At 33.3% G+C, this 19275-nt stretch overlaps 1 protein-coding gene across 3 annotated transcripts in view; it reads left to right on the top strand.

Moving 5' to 3' along the window:
• Positions 1–19275, top strand: part of LOC116557101 (sodium channel protein type 2 subunit alpha) — a 148378-nt gene that overhangs the window by 102680 nt on the left and 26423 nt on the right. For all 3 annotated transcript variants that reach the window (XM_032286592.1, XM_032286594.1, XM_032286593.1), the window contains exons 17-18: positions 7573–8052; positions 18298–18418. In XM_032286592.1, the coding sequence (XP_032142483.1) occupies positions 7573–8052; positions 18298–18418 (601 nt within the window). The remainder of the gene's footprint in view (positions 1–7572; positions 8053–18297; positions 18419–19275) is intronic.

Here is a 19275-nt window from a genome sequence, read left to right on the forward strand (position 1 = left end):
CAATCAAACATAGGTTTGGTCTTTTCACATAGTCCCATATTATTTGGAGGCTTTGTTCATTCCTTTTCATTCTTTTTTCTTTAATCTTGTCTTCATGCTTTACAAAAATTAACTCAATATGGATTAAATACTTAAACATTAAACCTAAAACCATAAAAACCTTAGAAGAAAACCTAGGCAATACCACTCAAGAAATAGACATGGGCAAAGACTTCATGACTAGAACACCAAAAGCAATGGCAACAAAAGCCAAAATTGATAAATAGGATCTAATTAAACTAAAGAGCTTCTGAGCAGCAAAAGAAACTATCATCAGAGTGAACAGGCAATCTACGGAACAGGAGAAAATTTTTTCAATCTATCCAACTGACAAAGGGCTAATAATATCCAGAATCTACAAAGAACTTAAACAAATTTACAATAAAACAACAAACAACCCCATCAAAAAGTGTGCAAAGGATATGAACACACACTTCTTAAAAGAAGACATTTATGTGGTCAACGAACATATGAAGAAAAGCTCATCATCACTGGTCATTAGAGAAATGCAAATCAAAACTTCAATGAGATATCATCTCATGCCAGTTAGAATGTTGATCATTAAAAGTCAGGAAACAACAGATGCTGGAGAGGATGTGGATAAATAGAAACACATTTATGCTACTGGTAAGAGTGAAAATTAGTTCGACCATTATGGAAGACAGGGTGGCAATTCCTCAAGAATCTAGAACCAGAATTGCCATTTGACCCAGCAATCCCATTACTGGGTATGTACCCAAAGGATACATATGAATCATTTTACTATAAAGACACATGCACACATACGTTTATTGCAGCACTATTCACAATAGCATGAATTTTTGTCCTTTGTGGAGACATGGATGAAGCTGGAAACCATCCTTCTCAGCAAACTAACACAGGAACAAAAACCAAACACCACATGTGCTCACTCATAAGTGGGAGCTGAACATTGAGAACACATGAACACAGGGAGAAAAACATCATGCACTGGGACCTGTTGGGGATTGGGGGAATAGGGGAGGGACAGCATTAGGAGAAACACTTAAGGTAGATGATGAGTTGATGGGTGCAGCAAACCACCATGGCACATGTATATACTCATGTAACAAGCCTATATGTTCTGCACATATATCCCAGAACTTAAAGCATAATAAAAACAACAACAAAAATTAACCATGCCTAACACCACTGTCCTGAATTTTGAAGATATGGGAAAGACGGGAACACATAAGAAGATAAATATAACACAGTGATAGGGCATGTACTCAAATAGAATTAAAAATGGGAAGTAACTAATATGCATCAAAAAATATGAAAACAAAATGCCATATGTCAAGTTAACAAAATGGAAACCTTGATTTACAATAAGAGGGTTGATCAGGGAAATCTTTGTCAAAGGGTTTGGACCTAAAATATATTTTATTGAGTTGCAAGATTTTGCTTGGTGGGAAGAAAGGTAGACCATCTCAAAGAAGAAAACAGGAAACAAGGTTCCCAGTGGCTGAGGTACAGAGGACAGTAGAGTCTGTGAGAAGGATCAGGCTCTTATGCTTTAAATATGAAGTAATTACACTGAGTTGCTTAATTAGAACCCAAACCAATGGAAGAGAAAAATGATTACCATAACCAGTAATTTAATGTATATACTCTAGCCAGGTTCAGTGGCTCATGCCAGTAATTCCAGCAATTTGGGAGACTGAGGCAGGCAGTCTCTTGAGAACAGGAATTTGAGAACAGGCTGGCCAGCATAGCTAAACCCCATCTCTACTAGAAATATCAAGATTACCCAGGTGTGATGTGTGCATCTGTGATCCCAGCTACATGGGAAAGGCATGAAAATCGCTTGAGCCTGTGAGACAGAGGTTGCAGTGGGCCAAGATTGCTCCATTACATTCCAGTCTGGGTAAAAGAGTAAGACTCTGTTGAAAAAAACAAAAAACAAAAAACAGAAAACTGCATATACTCTATAGACATGATTTCCTTTCACATAAAGGTAACCTCCAAGTTCCCAAAGGTAGAGAAAGGGGAAGGGAAAAAGGCAAAGTATTATTTTATTTCTATTTATTGCCAGATTTTAGCATCTTCAGCATTAATTTTGATAATTCTGATCTATTTTTAAAGTAACAAGAAACATAAACAGTGTACAATCCAGAATTAAAAACAGTGGCTTAAAACAATAAATACTGATTATTTTACAGTTTCTGTGGGTCAGGATTTTGGGAATAAATTAACTGCATGGTTCTGGTCAGGGCCAGTCATGAAGTTGCTGTCAAGATGTTAGCTGAGGTTATAGTTACTTTGACTGGGGCTGAAAGATCAGCTTCTAAGGAGGCTCAATCTTATGGTTATTGAAAGGAAGTCCCAGTTCCTTGTTAGCGGTTGGTTGAAGGTCTCAATTTCTCTCTACCTTTTCCATAGTACTGTTGAGAATCATTATGACATGGCAGCTGTCTCCTTCCAGGGTAGGTGATGTAAGAGAGAAGTCAAGGAGAAAATCCTCTTTATGTTCTACTTTTTAAAGTCACTCTTCACCACTTCTGCCATATCCTATTCATTAGAGACCAGTTATTAAGAAGAGGTCACACCAAGAAGAAACTTGGCGCTACATTTTGAAAGGAAGAGTATCAAATAATTACTAAGCTTATTCTAAGGCTACTATAATCCCCAAGACAACTTTAAGATGTTCACTTTCAGAAAAGTGTAAGATTGCAAAGAACAGAAAGAAAGTGTCATAGGGTTACATAGAACAGAAACAAAGAAAAGATAATATAATTATGATATTATTTGATTTCATTTCTCTATATGTATATTTGGCATATGTTGGAAGAAGAGAAGAAAAGGCAGATAATAGAATCCTTTATGACAACAATGAATGATCAGACTGCAATGGGGAATTCAGAAAGAAAGTTTGGAACCAGATTGTGTAGAATTTAATTTATGAAAAGGCTGACTGCACATAATAAAATGGGTTTTCCTTTAGACAATTCAAAGCTACAGATTTTTTTTTTTAATCAGGAAAGTGACAGTGAACCAATGATATTTTTCAAAAATGTATGCAGCAGAAGAATGCAGAGTAGATTTAAAGAGGAAGTAACTCAGCCTAATACATGCCATCTATTAGTTTACTGAAACTCGCATATCACTCTAATGTGTAATTGTACAGAGAATTCAAGTGGAAAAGAAAATTTCAGGAAGTATCATGTATCTATACTTGTGGATGACATCAGTATTAATTTAGATTGTGATGTATGTGTAAAAAGATATCATTTATAAAAGAAACATTTCCATCTACTAGTATAAATTTAATTTTTGTGCTTCTGAGAGAAAAATTAAAGGTTCTCCTTTCTTTTTGACTATCAGTTAAAACAATTTATTCGTCTTATGATAACTTGGATATATTTCTGGAGTAGCAAAGTAGTAATATTTATCAAGTTTACTGCTATTAAGGAAATATGCTTATATCACATTTCCTTAAGGGTAAATGTACTTGATATACTCACCACCTTCTACAGTTCTTCCTTCCTATCTTCATGGGAAAAAGGGAAAAGCTGCTCCAAAGGCAAGCTGGCGTAACTTCCTCTTAACACACCGCATGAACTACCAGGTGGGGCTCCACCCAAATAGATGTAGTAGTCGCAATAGATGTGACTGCCAGCTTAGTCTACAGACAAGACACAGCTGCGACCACAAACTGCTCTTTCCCAGGCCAGGATTTTTATGAGCCATTCTTAGTTTCCTGACACTGTGGCCAGAGAGCCTTTTATAGGTTGAAGATAGGCACTGCAGAAAGACAATATGACTTTTTGAAAACTGATAGTTCTAGAAGGAGAGAATACAACCTCAACCTCCTCTCTAAGTGGAAGTGAGGCAGTAACACACAGGAGGGATGTGAAGGTGTTGGCTTCCTCTCAAAAGTTAGGAATCAGGATGCAGAAACAACTAATATATGCGTTATATTTCAATCTTGGTTTCAAATGGAAATTATGGTAACATTTCCATTCCAAGGGACTAATTTGAGACACGTGAAAGAGTTGATTTCATGTAGTGAGCTAACACAGTTGTGAAACGGGATTCAGGATTTCAGTCCCTGAGTGAGCTTGCTGAACTCTGTTTCCTTAAATTGTCATGGATCACACCAAACACCTGAGCCAGCTGTTATGCACATACCTTTTGGTGACAAAGCTCTAGAAAGAGACATTAACTTGACTCATGCAAATATTTCTAGGGAAATAAAGTAAATAGAAAGATAGTGTTGTGGAGGATACATTGGATAATAGTAACAGTGGTAATAATAACAGCTAAACTTTCTCAAGGGTTCACTATGTGCCAGGAGCTGTGCTGAAAGCCACATGGATTCTGTCATTTAATCCTTACAACAACCTTGTAAGCTGGGCACTAGAAAAGCTATTGCCTTTATCTTATAGATGAGGAAACAGGCTCAGATTGGTTATGCTACTTAGTAGGTAACAGAAAATCGATTTTTACTCAGCACTCTAATTCTAAAATATGTGCTCCTCTGTGTCAAGGAATCTGTGGAACTAACGGAAACACACTGACGAAAGTTAGCGTCTAGTAGGCATTAATAAGCATAGTTTCAGCACTCTGCCACGACATGTAGATTGCCTGCTTTAAAATAATAAAAACTGCAATGGATTTATGAGAAAGAAGTCATATGTTCAGGGGATATTTATTTCTTTTCCTGACAATAGAACAGCATTGCATTAAGTTATCAATTCATAAACAATTAGAAAATTAATGGTATACTTTATTAAACTAAGTATGACAGCAGTTCAAAGAAAGAAAGTATCAAGAAGAATGAACATGGAATACCATTTCCCCTTTCATTCTGCAATTAGGAGTAAGGACCTTACAATTAGACTTCAAAACAAACAAACAAAAACAAAACAAAACAAAAAAACAAAGCTTCTCTATTTATTAACTGTGGTCTTGGACAAGTCACTTAAGTTTTATAGAAGCCTCAGCATTCTCGTCTGCAAAATATTATTAATACTAATTCTTGCCTTATAGAGCTGTGAGAAATAAGTCATATGAACCTTACAAAATGCTTGGCACAAGAACTGGTACTTACTAAGAGCTCAATTAAAAAGCTGGTTTTACTTTTATTGTTACTATGATCTGGTATTGATACTACTCTAGGACCTGGCTCTAAGGGATGTTTCAGACCTAAAAGATCTCCCAATCTCTCAGCAAAGTTGTGCTTGTTTAAAAAGAAAGGAAAAAAAGGAATCCAATGTAATGTGATAGAGATGTGGAGGACAAATTTAAAAGCACAAATGAGAAAGGGGAGCAGGCTATATAAGTGTAACAGTAAAGAACATTTGTAAATAGACTATTTGCCCAATGCAGAGGCAATATACTTGGCTCCCACTCTGGGGGAGGATTGATGGATGTATATCAAGAAAAATTTCCAAGTAGACAATGACAGAACATTAATATACTTTAGGAAATTAAATCTAGAAAATAGTATGGCATCAAAATTCAGTTTTATTTTAGATAAAAATAAAAAATTTACATGCAGTTTTTCCTTTTATCGATTTTTTATCCAAATAATAAGTTCAAAAGCAAATTACAATAAATTACTATTTTATTGGTAAATTCCAGAAGCAAAGGAGCAGGTCTAGTCTTAATGTGATTATCGGTAGTCATAGTGTAGAGACAGACAGATGTGTCAATACACAACCTCAAAATCACACATGGTCTTCATTGGATCTTACACATTTTTACTTTTAAAAAAATCACCATTGATTAGACTAACTTACAACTAGTTAGACAAAGGTGCTCTAAGCCTCATAAGCATGATAGAAAGATGAGAGTATAGCAAGAATGTAGAATTCTTTTCACTGAAGTTTTACTCAAAAATTTTCCAAAGATCCTACTTTTATACTCCAGGTTGCGTATCCCTAATCTGAAAATCTAAAATCCAAAATGCTCTCAAGTTCAAAATTTTTGAGCACTAACATGATACTACAAGAAGAAAATTCTACACCTACCTTCTTGTGATGAATCACGGTTGAAACCACAAAGTTTTGTTTCCTGAACAAAATTATTTAAAATATTGTATAAAATTACCTTCAGGCTATGTGTGTAAGATGTATATGAAACTTAAATGAATTTTGAGTTTAGACATGTGTCTCAGTGTTTCATTCTGAAGATTTGTCATTGTGTACATGCAAATATTTTTAAATCTAAAATTCAAAACATTTCTGGTCCCAAGCATTTCAGATAAGGGATATGCAACTTGTATTTAGTTTGTGCATTTGCCTCTCTTTACTGCTGTATCTTTCTTTTGTTCTGTATGTTCTATATGGTTAAATAATCAGGGATTCATAGAGATTGTCATTAAATCCTGAAAAAAAAATGTGACTGAATCTTGTACCCCTGAGAATGTCTGATTTCTTAGTAAATTGTCTTTTTTTGTACATACACAATAGTGGGTTTAACATCACTAATCTTTTCCCTCATTTATACCAGTGAAGCATATGAATGACCCAATTTGCAGACTGACTACTGTTCTTATTCATGACAATACTTCAACTCCACAATCTTTAATTCAACAATAACATCATAATTATTGTATAAAATCATCTTATAGTATTTCCTGCTATTGTATAATTATAGTAGCCATAATTGTCCTAACAAAAAATTGGGACTTTTTATCCAACAATAAATACATTTTTGTCTTATTTGTCCAGTTATCTATGTACAAAAAAATGGAACAAAGGCACAAAAGTAAAATCATATTTAAGTATATTGGAATAATTGTTGGTTTTAGGAATAAATTATCAGTGTTTCGAAAAATCCAAATTACACGGTCAAAATAGCATCTGTATTAGGCATTGCTATAGATAAATACCTGAGACTGGATAATTTATAAAGAAAAGAGGTTCAATTAGCTGATTGTTCTGCAGGGAGCATGGTGCTGGCATCTGCTTGGCTTCTAGTGAAGCCTCAGGGAGCTTTCAGTCACGGCAGAAGGTGAAGTGGAGCAGGCATTTCACATGATGAAAGCAGGAGCAAGCCAAAGAGAGTGTGGGGAGGAGGCACTACAAACTTTTAAATAACCACATCTCATGAGAACTCACTAACATGCAGGCAGCACCAAGCCATGAGGGATCTGCCCCCACAATCCAAATGCCTCCCACCAGGCCCCACGCTCAGTGCTGGGGATTACAATTCAACATGAGATTTGGGAGGGGATAAATGTCCAAATATATCAGCATTTCAAGTAAAAGGTTTTCTTTTCACTATACAGTTGTCTATATTTTTCTTTTGGGACTGAGCTTCATATAAATGTTTCATTTAACAATGATTTCAGTATTTTTGCAATAATTAAAAAGCAAATAGTGCTAAATATTATTTAATATTGACTAGATATTTTTGTTTCATTCTCTTTTTTTTGAATAGTTTATCATGAATTAGCAGAAATACTAGCATAAAATAAGGTGTCAACAACAATTTTAGAAAATTAATGATTGAAAGCAATTGAAAAAATAGAATGTTTTGATCACCTGTTTTCCTGCTGTGTTTCAGGTTCTGAACCTCTTCTTGGCCTTGCTTTTGAGTTCCTTCAGTTCTGACAATCTTGCTGCCACTGATGATGATAACGAAATGAATAATCTCCAGATTGCTGTGGGAAGGATGCAGAAAGGAATAGATTTTGTTAAAAGAAAAATACGCGAATTTATTCAAAAAGCTTTTGTTAGGAAACAGAAAGCTTTAGATGAAATTAAACCTCTTGAGGATTTAAATAATAAAAAAGACAGCTGTATTTCCAACCATACCACCATAGAAATAGGCAAAGACCTCAATTATCTCAAAGATGGAAATGGAACTACTAGTGGCATAGGCAGCAGTGTAGAAAAGTATGTCGTGGATGAAAGTGATTACATGTCATTTATAAACAACCCTAGCCTCACTGTGACGGTACCAATTGCTGTTGGAGAATCTGACTTTGAAAATTTAAATACTGAAGAATTCAGCAGTGAGTCAGATATGGAGGAAAGCAAAGAGGTAAACATGTTTAAATAAGGAGGTATTTTGGTGTTACGTATTTCTGTTGTTTAAAATTATCAGGTATTTTTAAATTGTATGCTTCCTTCCTGATAAGAAAATAGAAAATATCTGTCTAGCAATACGTTATCCATGGCAAAATTGGTAATAAATAAATGTTAGATTAAAATATAACTAGATAAGCAATATGCTTACTCATGTTTCATATACTCACATTTTGAATTCTTAACAGTATTCTTGATATAAATTTTTTCACTATTTAAAAAAATTCCTAGATTTGTGAAAATTTTAGATTGTTAAATTTGTTCACTTTCTTCCTTGTAATTTGCCCACAACTGTCATTTTCTGTATGTACTGGAAAAATACCTGATGGGAGGGTAGTTACAATTCTCACCTTGTTATGTTCTTGGTTCTTATAAAATACTTCATAAAATAGTATTGTATTTAGTTTGCACAGACATATTTCCTCAAGGAAGATCTGTTTGGGATCTTGGCTTGATATTTATATGTAGTTTATGTTTCCTGAAGTCAGTCATTTTTTTGAAGAGAAAATATTGATGAGGAATCACACTAAAAAACATATTCAACCCTACTGAGCTCAGTGTTCACCCTTTAAAGAAACAAAAATCCTTAATACACTATAGAATGCAAAATTCAGAATTTACCAACTCAGTAAGACCTGGTAGTACCTTAACGTATTCTTTGATTTACAAAAAATGTATGAGCACCAGAATATATTTTTCATTTTGTTTGTTATTAACCTGTAGGTCAGTAAGTACAGAATTGGAGGTAAAGAGAGGAATTTAAAACCTTAATATTCAATTGTTTAGCTATATGAAAATGAAGACAAGATTTCCAGTCATTAAAGCTTGCATTAACAAACAAAAATAACAATGAAAAACACAGATTTGTTCCTTTCTCATACGAATTATTTGGCAAGGAAGATAAAAGCTTCTATTTCTGATGTGGGGAAAGAAAGAACAATGAAATAGCAGAGTTTGGGTACTGAAAGGTAAAAGTCAAATAGCACAACATGGTCATAATTAAGAATGAGCTAAAATGATGAGGAAAATATAGTTCTAAAAAAAGAACTGGATATTTCAAACAGTATTTCTGTATTTGATAAAATTACTAAAGAATGTGCTATTTTCTATTTTTTTTTTTTTGTTTGTAAGTTGGGTAGTATTGCTGTTAGTGATTAGGTTGAAGTAGATGTTTAATGGGAAATTCAGACAATGTTTGAATGTAGGAAGATATAAATAACAGAGACACAGCTACCAGTGTCACAAAAAATTACTGATGAGATTCAAGGGAAAAGTAATAAAACCTTCTAGCCTGGGGTAAAGAATTACTTTAATTAGTTGAACTTAAATTTTTACCAACTAGACTGCTATTTGAAAGTTGAATGATAACTTAAAATCTTGTTAACAAAATTTTGAACAAGTATAGTTATATTAGCTGGGTTGTGCTGGAAGGGCGAAGTGGCCCAATTTCTTACATCGTATACTGCTATTATGGAAGCTGAAGTTGGCATTTATAAAATAGAATTGGGTCATTTGAATTTTAATGTATATTCCACTCTCATTAATTTGAAATTATGCCTAATTATGAATATTTCTCTAATAGTAAAAAAAGGCAATTTTAATTTTCACAAATGTTTAATTTCAGGCTGTCAAATAAACTAAGAATGAATTATAAAGTATAAAACGTTGAGATCATTGGGTAGTTTAATCTAGTTAAGTTTGAGTATATTTTGAGGAATGTTTAACTTGACATCCAGTCTTCTTAACTTTAAGATTTTATAGCCTTGGGTTTTCCAAAAGAGCATGTATTTAACCTTAGCTTAAGCCATTATGTTTTGAAGTAAGAGGGAAGTCCAGTGAGGTGGGATTTAGAGTAAGGAAATCTCTTATTTCTCTTCTTACCATTAAGCTTCTTTATTTGTTTTCTAATTAAGTGAACTCTGAGTTAAATACTCGAAATAATGTTTGTGAATTCAGTGTTTCAGAATTGGAGGAAGAGAACTGATCTGCCAAGTGAAAGTGGACAGAATTATTTCATTGCTTAAGTTGTGGAGTCCTTCCAATACCTTCCCAGCATAGAGGTTGTTACTTCAGTGTTAAAGTTATTTGGAGGGATTTTTAATTCTGGCTTTACATCAAACTTTCCATATAAAAATTTATAAATAATAAATGATGAGGAACATAGCCATGAAAGAGATTATGTGTAGGCTTTGATCCTTCAGACTTCTACCTGGTAACTCTATACTAAAAAACTAGAGAATTAAAACAATTATTGAAGAATTTCAGACACTCCCATTTGAAATAGCATTTTAGAGTCTGCCTTCTGGTCATTTTTTTCTGGTCATTTTTCTAACTGGTGGACAGGATTACACTGTTAAGTATCACAGAGTAGTGGAAACATGAGGCTTATTGCTAATCCTTTCTAAATTAATTTTTTAAAGAAAAAATGAGACTTTTTTTGGAATGTCTAAATGATTTTTTTTCTAGGCAGATTGAATGGACTGAAAGATTTTTTTAGGTATTCAAACTATGTCCGCTGCTATGTCTTTGCTAAATTTGTGTGATTCTTCAGTAGTTTTCTGTAGATTCTCTAGAGTAGATCATTTAAAATCATGTCATAATCACGTATGCTGTAATTTTAATGTTGTTTTGATTATATTAATGTAATTCCTTTTGTGACTTTGAATGATTGTTTTTTTCTTTTAGAGTTTTTAGTAATATGGAAGCCATGCTTGAATGACTATTTTTCAAAGTGAAATTTAGTCGTGTGATATGGTGACCTTCACCGCTTACCATTCTTACTTCTCACAGGAGTAAAATCAAGCTGGAGCCATCAAGAATGCAGCTCTGGTGTTTTTTAACCAGCCAGAGGCTCGTGCCACCACTTTTACCCAGGTTACCCAAGCAAGTTGTACATCTATACATATAATCAGTTTCTAAATGACTTTTGACTGGCCTGCATGTTACTCAGCTACGTTCCTTGCCCATCCATTGGCAGTAAAATAAAAACATGCACAGCTGCTATTATGCTGAGTCATATAAAGCATGGTCAGGCAAGTCTGACAACCCTAACTTTTTTTAAAAAAATGATTTAGCTGCTAATTTTCTTACATAGATTTTAATATAAATTATATTCAATGAAAAGTAAAAGTGCATGCCTTTATGGATTATTTAATTTCCATTTAATGTTACAGAGCTTTGAACATATTAAGGGCCTAAAGGAGAAATGTAGGTGCTCTTTGAAAACTTGCAAAGACACCTTTTATCCTCTGCCTTTTAAAAATATATATATATGTAGCCCAGTTATTATACTTTCTTGACGGTTTTTTATTTAGTGTCATGTTTTTCTGAAGGGTAATTTGCAAATTAAAGCAATCCCTTATTCATGTGCAAACTTCCCAAAGGATGTTTTAATGTGATAATAATGTAGAAGAATTGGAATATCTATGCTTTGGCTGCTAGCATCATAGGTATAAATTTTATCTGCTTCATTTTGGGGAAAATGGCATTGCTTCATTTAGCAATTGACCAAAATTATTTTGCATTTAGAATATAATTCCTTTGGAGAGTCTGTTTATATATACCCTTAAAACTCCTAGACTGAAAGAAAAGGAAATAATGTCTTTTGCATATCAAATAATAATAATGATGATGATAATGAAAGACTAATAGATGGGATGCTCATTCTAAAAATAGATTTAGAGTCCACCTTTGTTATCTTCTTGGCTCCTCTGTGCTTTCTCTCCCCTCTATTTTATTCAGACCTGCTGGAAAACTTTCTCCTGAAGAATATTATTTAAATGTATCAGGATCTACACACTCCTATATAGGAAAAGAATCAGAAACTCTTGCTCCTATGGTGTTTTTAAAGTGAAGAGCCCTCCCTATCATGTGACAGTGGCAAAAAATGTAACACCATTCTATGGGATCCATTTAGTGGACCTTCATTTTCTGACGTTGAAATCACAGTTTTATGCACAAATATGTTAACCAAATTGCCTAACTCAATTTAATTATTTTTAAGAAATGTTAATTATTTTGTCACTTAGATGCAGTTTCCTCTCCCTCTGCCAATAAAACTGTAACACAACACTGATATAAAAGTTTAGTTAGCTCTTAGAAAGAAGTAATAATCATGCCATTCCTGGAGGATTATTCTATGCTTTGGAACAAAATATTCAGTCACTGGCTTTCCAGATGTAGGAACCATAATGCCTTATGTATTGGAGGAATGGTATATAAAATGGGAACCGAGATGCATAATGGTTTACACTTAAACACAGATGTACATATACAAAGGGACTACAGATAGTTATGTTTTCCTATTATGTATTAATTCTTCAGAAAAGGGTGAGATTTAGTCACTTTTGGATAATAGCTTGTTTCTTGGAAAGAGGTAAGATGAGTTTCCTTATTCTCTGAATATCCCATTTGCCAATTTCCTGTTTGAAAAGATATTTGAGGCATATTATCTATCAATTTATCTAGGGGATTTAGCTGGAGTGAAGGTGGTAGAATAGAAGCTAAGCAGGAGCTGGTTTATTAATTTTCAACCCTCACATTATTGCAATTTTTGGGTTACTTGAAAAAGTCTCTGATTCTCTCTCAGGAAACATTGTCCACTTCCTTAAGAAGATTCTAATTGCTAATACAGGGCCTAGGAAGGGAGACAAAAATGTGTAGGGAGGTTCGAGTAAGCAGTGGTGGAATGGATTCAACAGGCACCTGTCTATGGCTTTAACCTGGAGAATGTGTAGTCCTCATGGGAAAGTTTTCCAGTGGGATAGTAATTAAGATGGGAAAAAATGCCCTAAATAGCTTTAATGTAACAACAAAATGGGCCAAACACATGTGTCTTTGGGTCACGGGTAATCTACTGAGCAGTAGGCCATCATGACATAAGAATTCCTTTTGCCATCCCAAGAAAAATGTTTAAAATCTTACTATTTGTAGTTAAAAATTTTTTAGAATGTATCCATTATAAACACTGAAATGACTTTCAGGATAATATAGTATACTGCAGGTAATTATTTTGATTTTGCCATCTCTTTCATTGAAAATTAACACCAACAATTCCTGTCTAATGTAAATGTGTCACTTAGGCCTTAAGCCCATTCCAAAGTAAGCAAGGCCATTCCTTCCATTGTTTCAGGGTTGAGTTAGTTTATGTAAAGTAACCAGAGCTCCTTAAGTATGGGTCAGCAATAGGAACCATGTAAGAACAAATGATTTTTGCTCTTGAAAATCAAAAAAGTCAGATATGGGATATTTGATTTAGTCCATATTTCAAGTTTTCTCCTTTTGAAGTGCCAATTTTTAAATTAAATTAACATACGTCTCTTTTTCCAAATTATATACAATATCTACAAATTATGTTTTCTTCAAAATGTATCTTAGCTTCATAATGAGAAACAAGTGTACCCATGAAAACTTTACACTTTCATTTGCTCACATTTACTTTCTGAAAGAAAGACTATTAGTTTGGAACATTGATATTTAAGAATAATATATCATTACAGCACAAGTTGGGAGTATAGTACTTAAAAATACAAAATGAAATGTTGTATCGTGATGTTTATTAGATCATTAAACAAAATATGATTCTGCCCTGCTTAACTCATTTGATTATAATTATCCAGCACTTAAGAGAATCGCAGTAGATTTTCAGTAGGAAGAGTCCTATAATATAAGGTATCCACTAAAATCATTGTTCAAGTAATATTTCCACCTGAAAGTAGAAGATTGCCAATGCTCTTCAGAGCATATAAAATTGGCTGTTTCCATTTGATCTCTTTATTGTCCTGGCATTCTTATTTTGTTAAATTTTAACTAGGTAAGGGCTACACTAACAACATCAATTATTCCACGAGTTTCCTGATATATAAGTGCAAGTAATAAACAGTGAACCTAAATAACCAAATTATACCAAAGGGAAGTATATAGAACTTGTAAAACTGGATGTGTTTCTAACCGGGTCGTGTTTTGGTCACTTACTTATGTAGTATTTCACCATGAATGATGCCCAGATTGGAATATTTACAGGCACTCTTTATTTAGAATTCTTAAGTGCATGAGTTGTAACAGTTTCACATAATGATCATCTCACAGTTCTAATTGCTGAATATGAACTACAGTTAGGTTGATCATAATTATGGCCTTATCTGAAGCTGAATATTTTTATATTCCTAATTTGATTAATTTTATTTTTATGGCTTTTACATATTTTAACTGCTTTAGTAAACATATTTTATAATATTATGATATTTGCCACTAAAGTAATTTTAAGAAAGTCATGTAATTGATATTATTAAGAAGGGTTTTATAAATCAGAATTTCCTATCTATGTTTCAGGATTATAGCTTAAAGAAAACTTGTTATTCACGAAATATTCCATTGTGTATTTAGCTCTATTCTACATTAAAACATATTAACAATTATGAATTAACTTGAATTAATACCAAAGTTCATGGTTTCAAAACATGGAAATCAATAATATCATAAGCACTATCTCGAACTTACAATATTTGATTACATATCTAGTTTACTAAATGTTTTAAATTGGTAAACATTGGGTTTACTTTTGAATCATCAAAAAGTTTCTTTAGAGAATCATGGCAGAGTGGTGTGCAGAAGATTTCTAGAGTCCAATCACTTATTCACTATAACTTTGACAAAATGATTAAACTCACATTTCCTTCTCTAAATAAATAGCAGATTGGCTGATGTTAAGAATCAATGTGCAGGTTCACTTTTTCGTTATTTGTAAATCAAGTACCACAAGAGTAAAAGTATTCAAGTAACACATGTGACAGATCCTGTGCTGCTCCACTTCAGAGGACAGTGGGGAAGGATGAGATTGCCTCTCCTTAAAGAGGTTCCATTCACCACTGGGACTTATACATAGAGTGAAAAGAGAGAAAACACTGTCAACATGATTTAGTAATAGTTTTCCTGACTCCACAGTTAAACTACAATTTACCTGATACCCTCTCACATTAGGTTTGAATAATTGGCAGACTGGGTTCAAGACAGTACTCCTAAGAGTTGTTTATCATTGCCTACACAATTCAGAACCTTGAAGGATTTGTGTTACTCTGCAATTAAGACAGAATATTATGCGTATTCTTTTGAATGTGAAAGTAAATATCAGATAGGAAGTGTTATAAGTAGTTAGTGGTTAGATAAAAGAGTCTTTGCACTGGTCATTCATTCATTCACCCAACAAACATTTGTGAAACACAAATATTGGTGATAGGTGTTAGCAATGCAAGGATGGCAAAAACATGATCTTTCCTCCAAAAAAGTTAAGTCTGATGAGATGTGTTTTCTAGAAAGACAAAATACTTTTAAATTGAGCTTTGGAAAAAGTAAAAACTTGACCTTTCAATAGATAAATATTTGTCTTTATGAAAAAGGCATCTATTAATTCTACATCAGAACTAAAGTAGTCCACTAAAATGAAAAGGAGCAATGTTAATTCTTCTACTTTTAATGTGATTTAAATAAGAAAATACAGGAATAGCTTTCATAATTTGAAATTCCAGAGAAAATGAATAAAAATCAATAAAAAAAAAACTCAACATGTTTCTCATTTTCAGCCAAGTACAGCAAACTCTGGTTGATACTCTCTAATTTTAACCTTGGATCAAACTATTCAGCAAATTGCTTATTTGAACAGGCTATAGAAAACAATGTATGTTAGCAATTCATTCAATACCTAATGAACAGCATTTTGGCAATTCAAAGTGTGCTCCTTATATTGAGCTAATTGGTGTATTATCCATAGGGCCTAGAACATGGCTCCTGCACCCAAATGTCTTACAAGCATGTTAAAGTACCCTGAATACATCTGTGTGAAATAATTTGACCCGTATATTATCAAGGTTCAAGATGTATGATAAGCCATGAAAAGGTTGGTGAACAGCCGAGGGTACATATGGTGAGTGGAGTGAAGATGGATGGAAGAAATTAGGATTCCAGATTTACTGGGGAGACTTTATGAAAGCAAGGAAGCATGATTGTTGCAAAATAGACAGTGAAGAAAGAAATGATGTGGTGGCATAAGTCTTCCCAAAATCACTTAAAGTATTAGCAACCCAGCTACTTGGCAGCAGGAGTGATAATTGATGTTACAGGAATCCTATTTAAACTTATGCACATTTTGAATGAAGATTTTCTGTAATACACTCTCTGGTGACTTCTCCCAATCACTGTCAAGACTTCATTATGTTATAATGTCTTTCATTCATTTATTCACTCACCCATTCATCTTTTTAAGCAAAATTTGTTAAGTACCTGTAACATACTTAGCACTGATGTAGGCTCTGATACAGTTATTCAGCAATGCCAGCCTGAGCATTTGCAGAACCTTGAATATGGATCCTCATTTTTCCCTTAGGGTCATCCTCCAAATCTTACCCCGTTCTGTGTTTACAATGTGGACCTTATTCTTAAAAAGAATATTTTTCATTTCTTAATGCGGATCGTCTATACTTCCATCAGATGTGACTAAGCTTCCGTTTTTCTGATTATCTATATTATTTTCCAACATGCTGCAAGTGATAGGATCAGTATTATCAGGTCTCTAATAGCATAACAGCTTTATGTGAACTAGATATATTAAAACGAGAAGACTTTTTTTTAGTAAATTACGTATATAGAAACATAGTTATACTTAGAAAGAATACAACCCAAAGGATAGAAAATTAGAAAAACATGCAATGTTTCATTTGAGAACAAATATATTCAAATTTTAATGGCAAAGATACTGAAGTTGTTTTTCTAGTAATTTGATATACCTAATAAATAAATAAAAAAAAGAAATCAACAACCTTCAAGCACCTTATAATATATAATCATTGATTTAACTTTTTTGGACAAATTAAAAAATCATCCTCAAACTAATTCAAAGCAGGCAGAAGTATCTAATACTTATGTCTCTGTCACTGGCATTGTTAAACTACATGAGACAAAAGCATTTTTAATCTCATTTATATCATACATCAATTTTTTAAGTCATCAGCATCAATATGCTAAAGAAATATTTTATATAAGAAAATTATTTTCATAAAATAAACCATCTTTCTAGAGAAAATCCACGTAATCCTTAGCCCAAATATAAATATAACATTTCCAGTACTGACTACAGCATCCATTTTATTCTAGTTTAACATATTTCAGTGTGCATTTTATCATGTGCTTACCTCATCCTTTTTATAAAGTAGCTCTTACTAGCTCAACCATTCCTAATGTTATGCACTAATGGTAATAACATTGTAACAGGTCCGAGAATGCTGTGGCCCAAACTACTCTGATTCCTGTGTGGCACTCACACCTGGCCCTGCATCATTGCTGGCTGCAGCATTTTAAGACCAGGTTAAAGACTGGGATCCTTTCATGCTTGCTGATCCCAAGAATGGACCTACCTGGCTAACGTTTATTGCCTTTCAATATATAAAACAACTTTTATATTTTTCTTTTGGTGATATTTGATTCAACTTAAAGGAAAACAAAAGAACAACTAAATATTCATTTCTGCCTGTACTAACAGGGCAGGTAAGAGTGCCAGAGTAACAAGTAGTTTCCAAATGCACAATGAAACATAGGAGTGCATTGGCCAAAGAGAATGCAAAATATCAGCTCTTGCTATATAGCTAACAATGTGCTGCTCCTTTCGGAATTAGAAAATTATAGAATATATTTATTAACAATCAGTGGTATATGTTTTCATGTCAATGAAAAGTGGATAAATTTAGATTGTTGCTGTTTATGTGCATTCGATCAAATCTTTTCTGTATTTGACATGAAAATACACTTGTGCAGCTTTCATTGGTTGGGTCACAATTTTAGAATAAAACAAACTATTTGCAATCCATTTGCAAACTAATGTATAAAAGCAAGATCACAGATGATTATATGACTCTGACAGCTTACATAAGCTTTCTGCAGGATTTTCTTTCAGAATCTCTATATGTGGACTCAAACAAAACTTATTTCCGTTGTTAGCTCCATATTTTAAAGAAAAAAAATACTATTGTGTTGTATCTAATCTTGTGACCCCCCGACCTTTACCAAAGCGGATTGGCATTATGTTTAAGTTATTCTTAAATTACAGATCAAGAAAATGCATACAGAAGACAGGGGTGGGGGAGGCACACCTAATTAACTTTTACTTTTGGATTAAAGAAAATAATTAAATGCTTTTTGTGGAATTGATTTTCAGAAGCTAAATGCAACTAGTTCATCTGAAGGCAGTACTGTTGACATAGGAGCTCCCGCTGAGGGAGAACAGCCTGAGGCTGAACCTGAGGAATCCCTTGAACCTGAAGCCTGTTTTACAGAAGGTAAGCAAAACAATGATGTATGTAGTCTTTTGTATCATCTCATCTATCCATTTTTTCCTATTTATTTAAATGTCTATTCATCTGTCTACCATCTATCTCTATTATCTATCTATCTATCTACCTATCTTGTAATCATCTTTCCCTATCCAACGACTGTTCATTTATTTGTTCTTTTGCATTTGCTGTTTGAAAACAAATGCAACTTTTTGAAAGGCAAAGTTTAATTTATGTAATTAGATACTTTCATGTTTATGGATCCTTTTCAACTCTAAGAAATATTACTAACTGACTTTTCTGTGGCCTTTTAAAATATCTTACAGGAGAGAAAGCCAAATCACACACATCTCTCTTCAGGTTTAAAAATTAAATAAATAAGGATGTGAGAGAAATAATTTATCATGTACTGTTTTGTGATATTATAATGGGTACTAATTGATAAGTGTACATTTAAATCTGTCCTTAAATAACAGCTCCTGTTTCAGTCAAGATCAAATATTTTTTATTATTTTTGAACAAAGATAATAAAAATGCCAAAATATACTATTGGTTATATGATATGGCGCAACATGTCACTGGAATAATTGCAAAAAGATTTTTCTAAAGAAAGCTAAAATTGTGTTATTTGAGGTATGGATCAGTTCTATATTGTAATAGCAATGCTGTGTATCAAACCACTTAAAACCCTGGGTCCTAAGCTACTTTTCTAGTTTTGACTCCTATTTCCTTCTGTGCAACTCACAGGATTTCTTGTCACTACGTTTTACTTGTATCGTTGTTCCTCCATTCTTACAGCTACACTTTATACATATGGCTCTTATATATCCTCAAGATCTAGTCCCAAATTTATTTCCTCCATA

The sequence above is a fragment of the Sapajus apella genome, unplaced genomic scaffold (assembly GCF_009761245.1).
Source record: "Sapajus apella isolate SASKATOON/1434 unplaced genomic scaffold, GSC_monkey_1.0 scaffold18, whole genome shotgun sequence".
Lineage (NCBI taxonomy): Eukaryota > Metazoa > Chordata > Mammalia > Primates > Cebidae > Sapajus > Sapajus apella.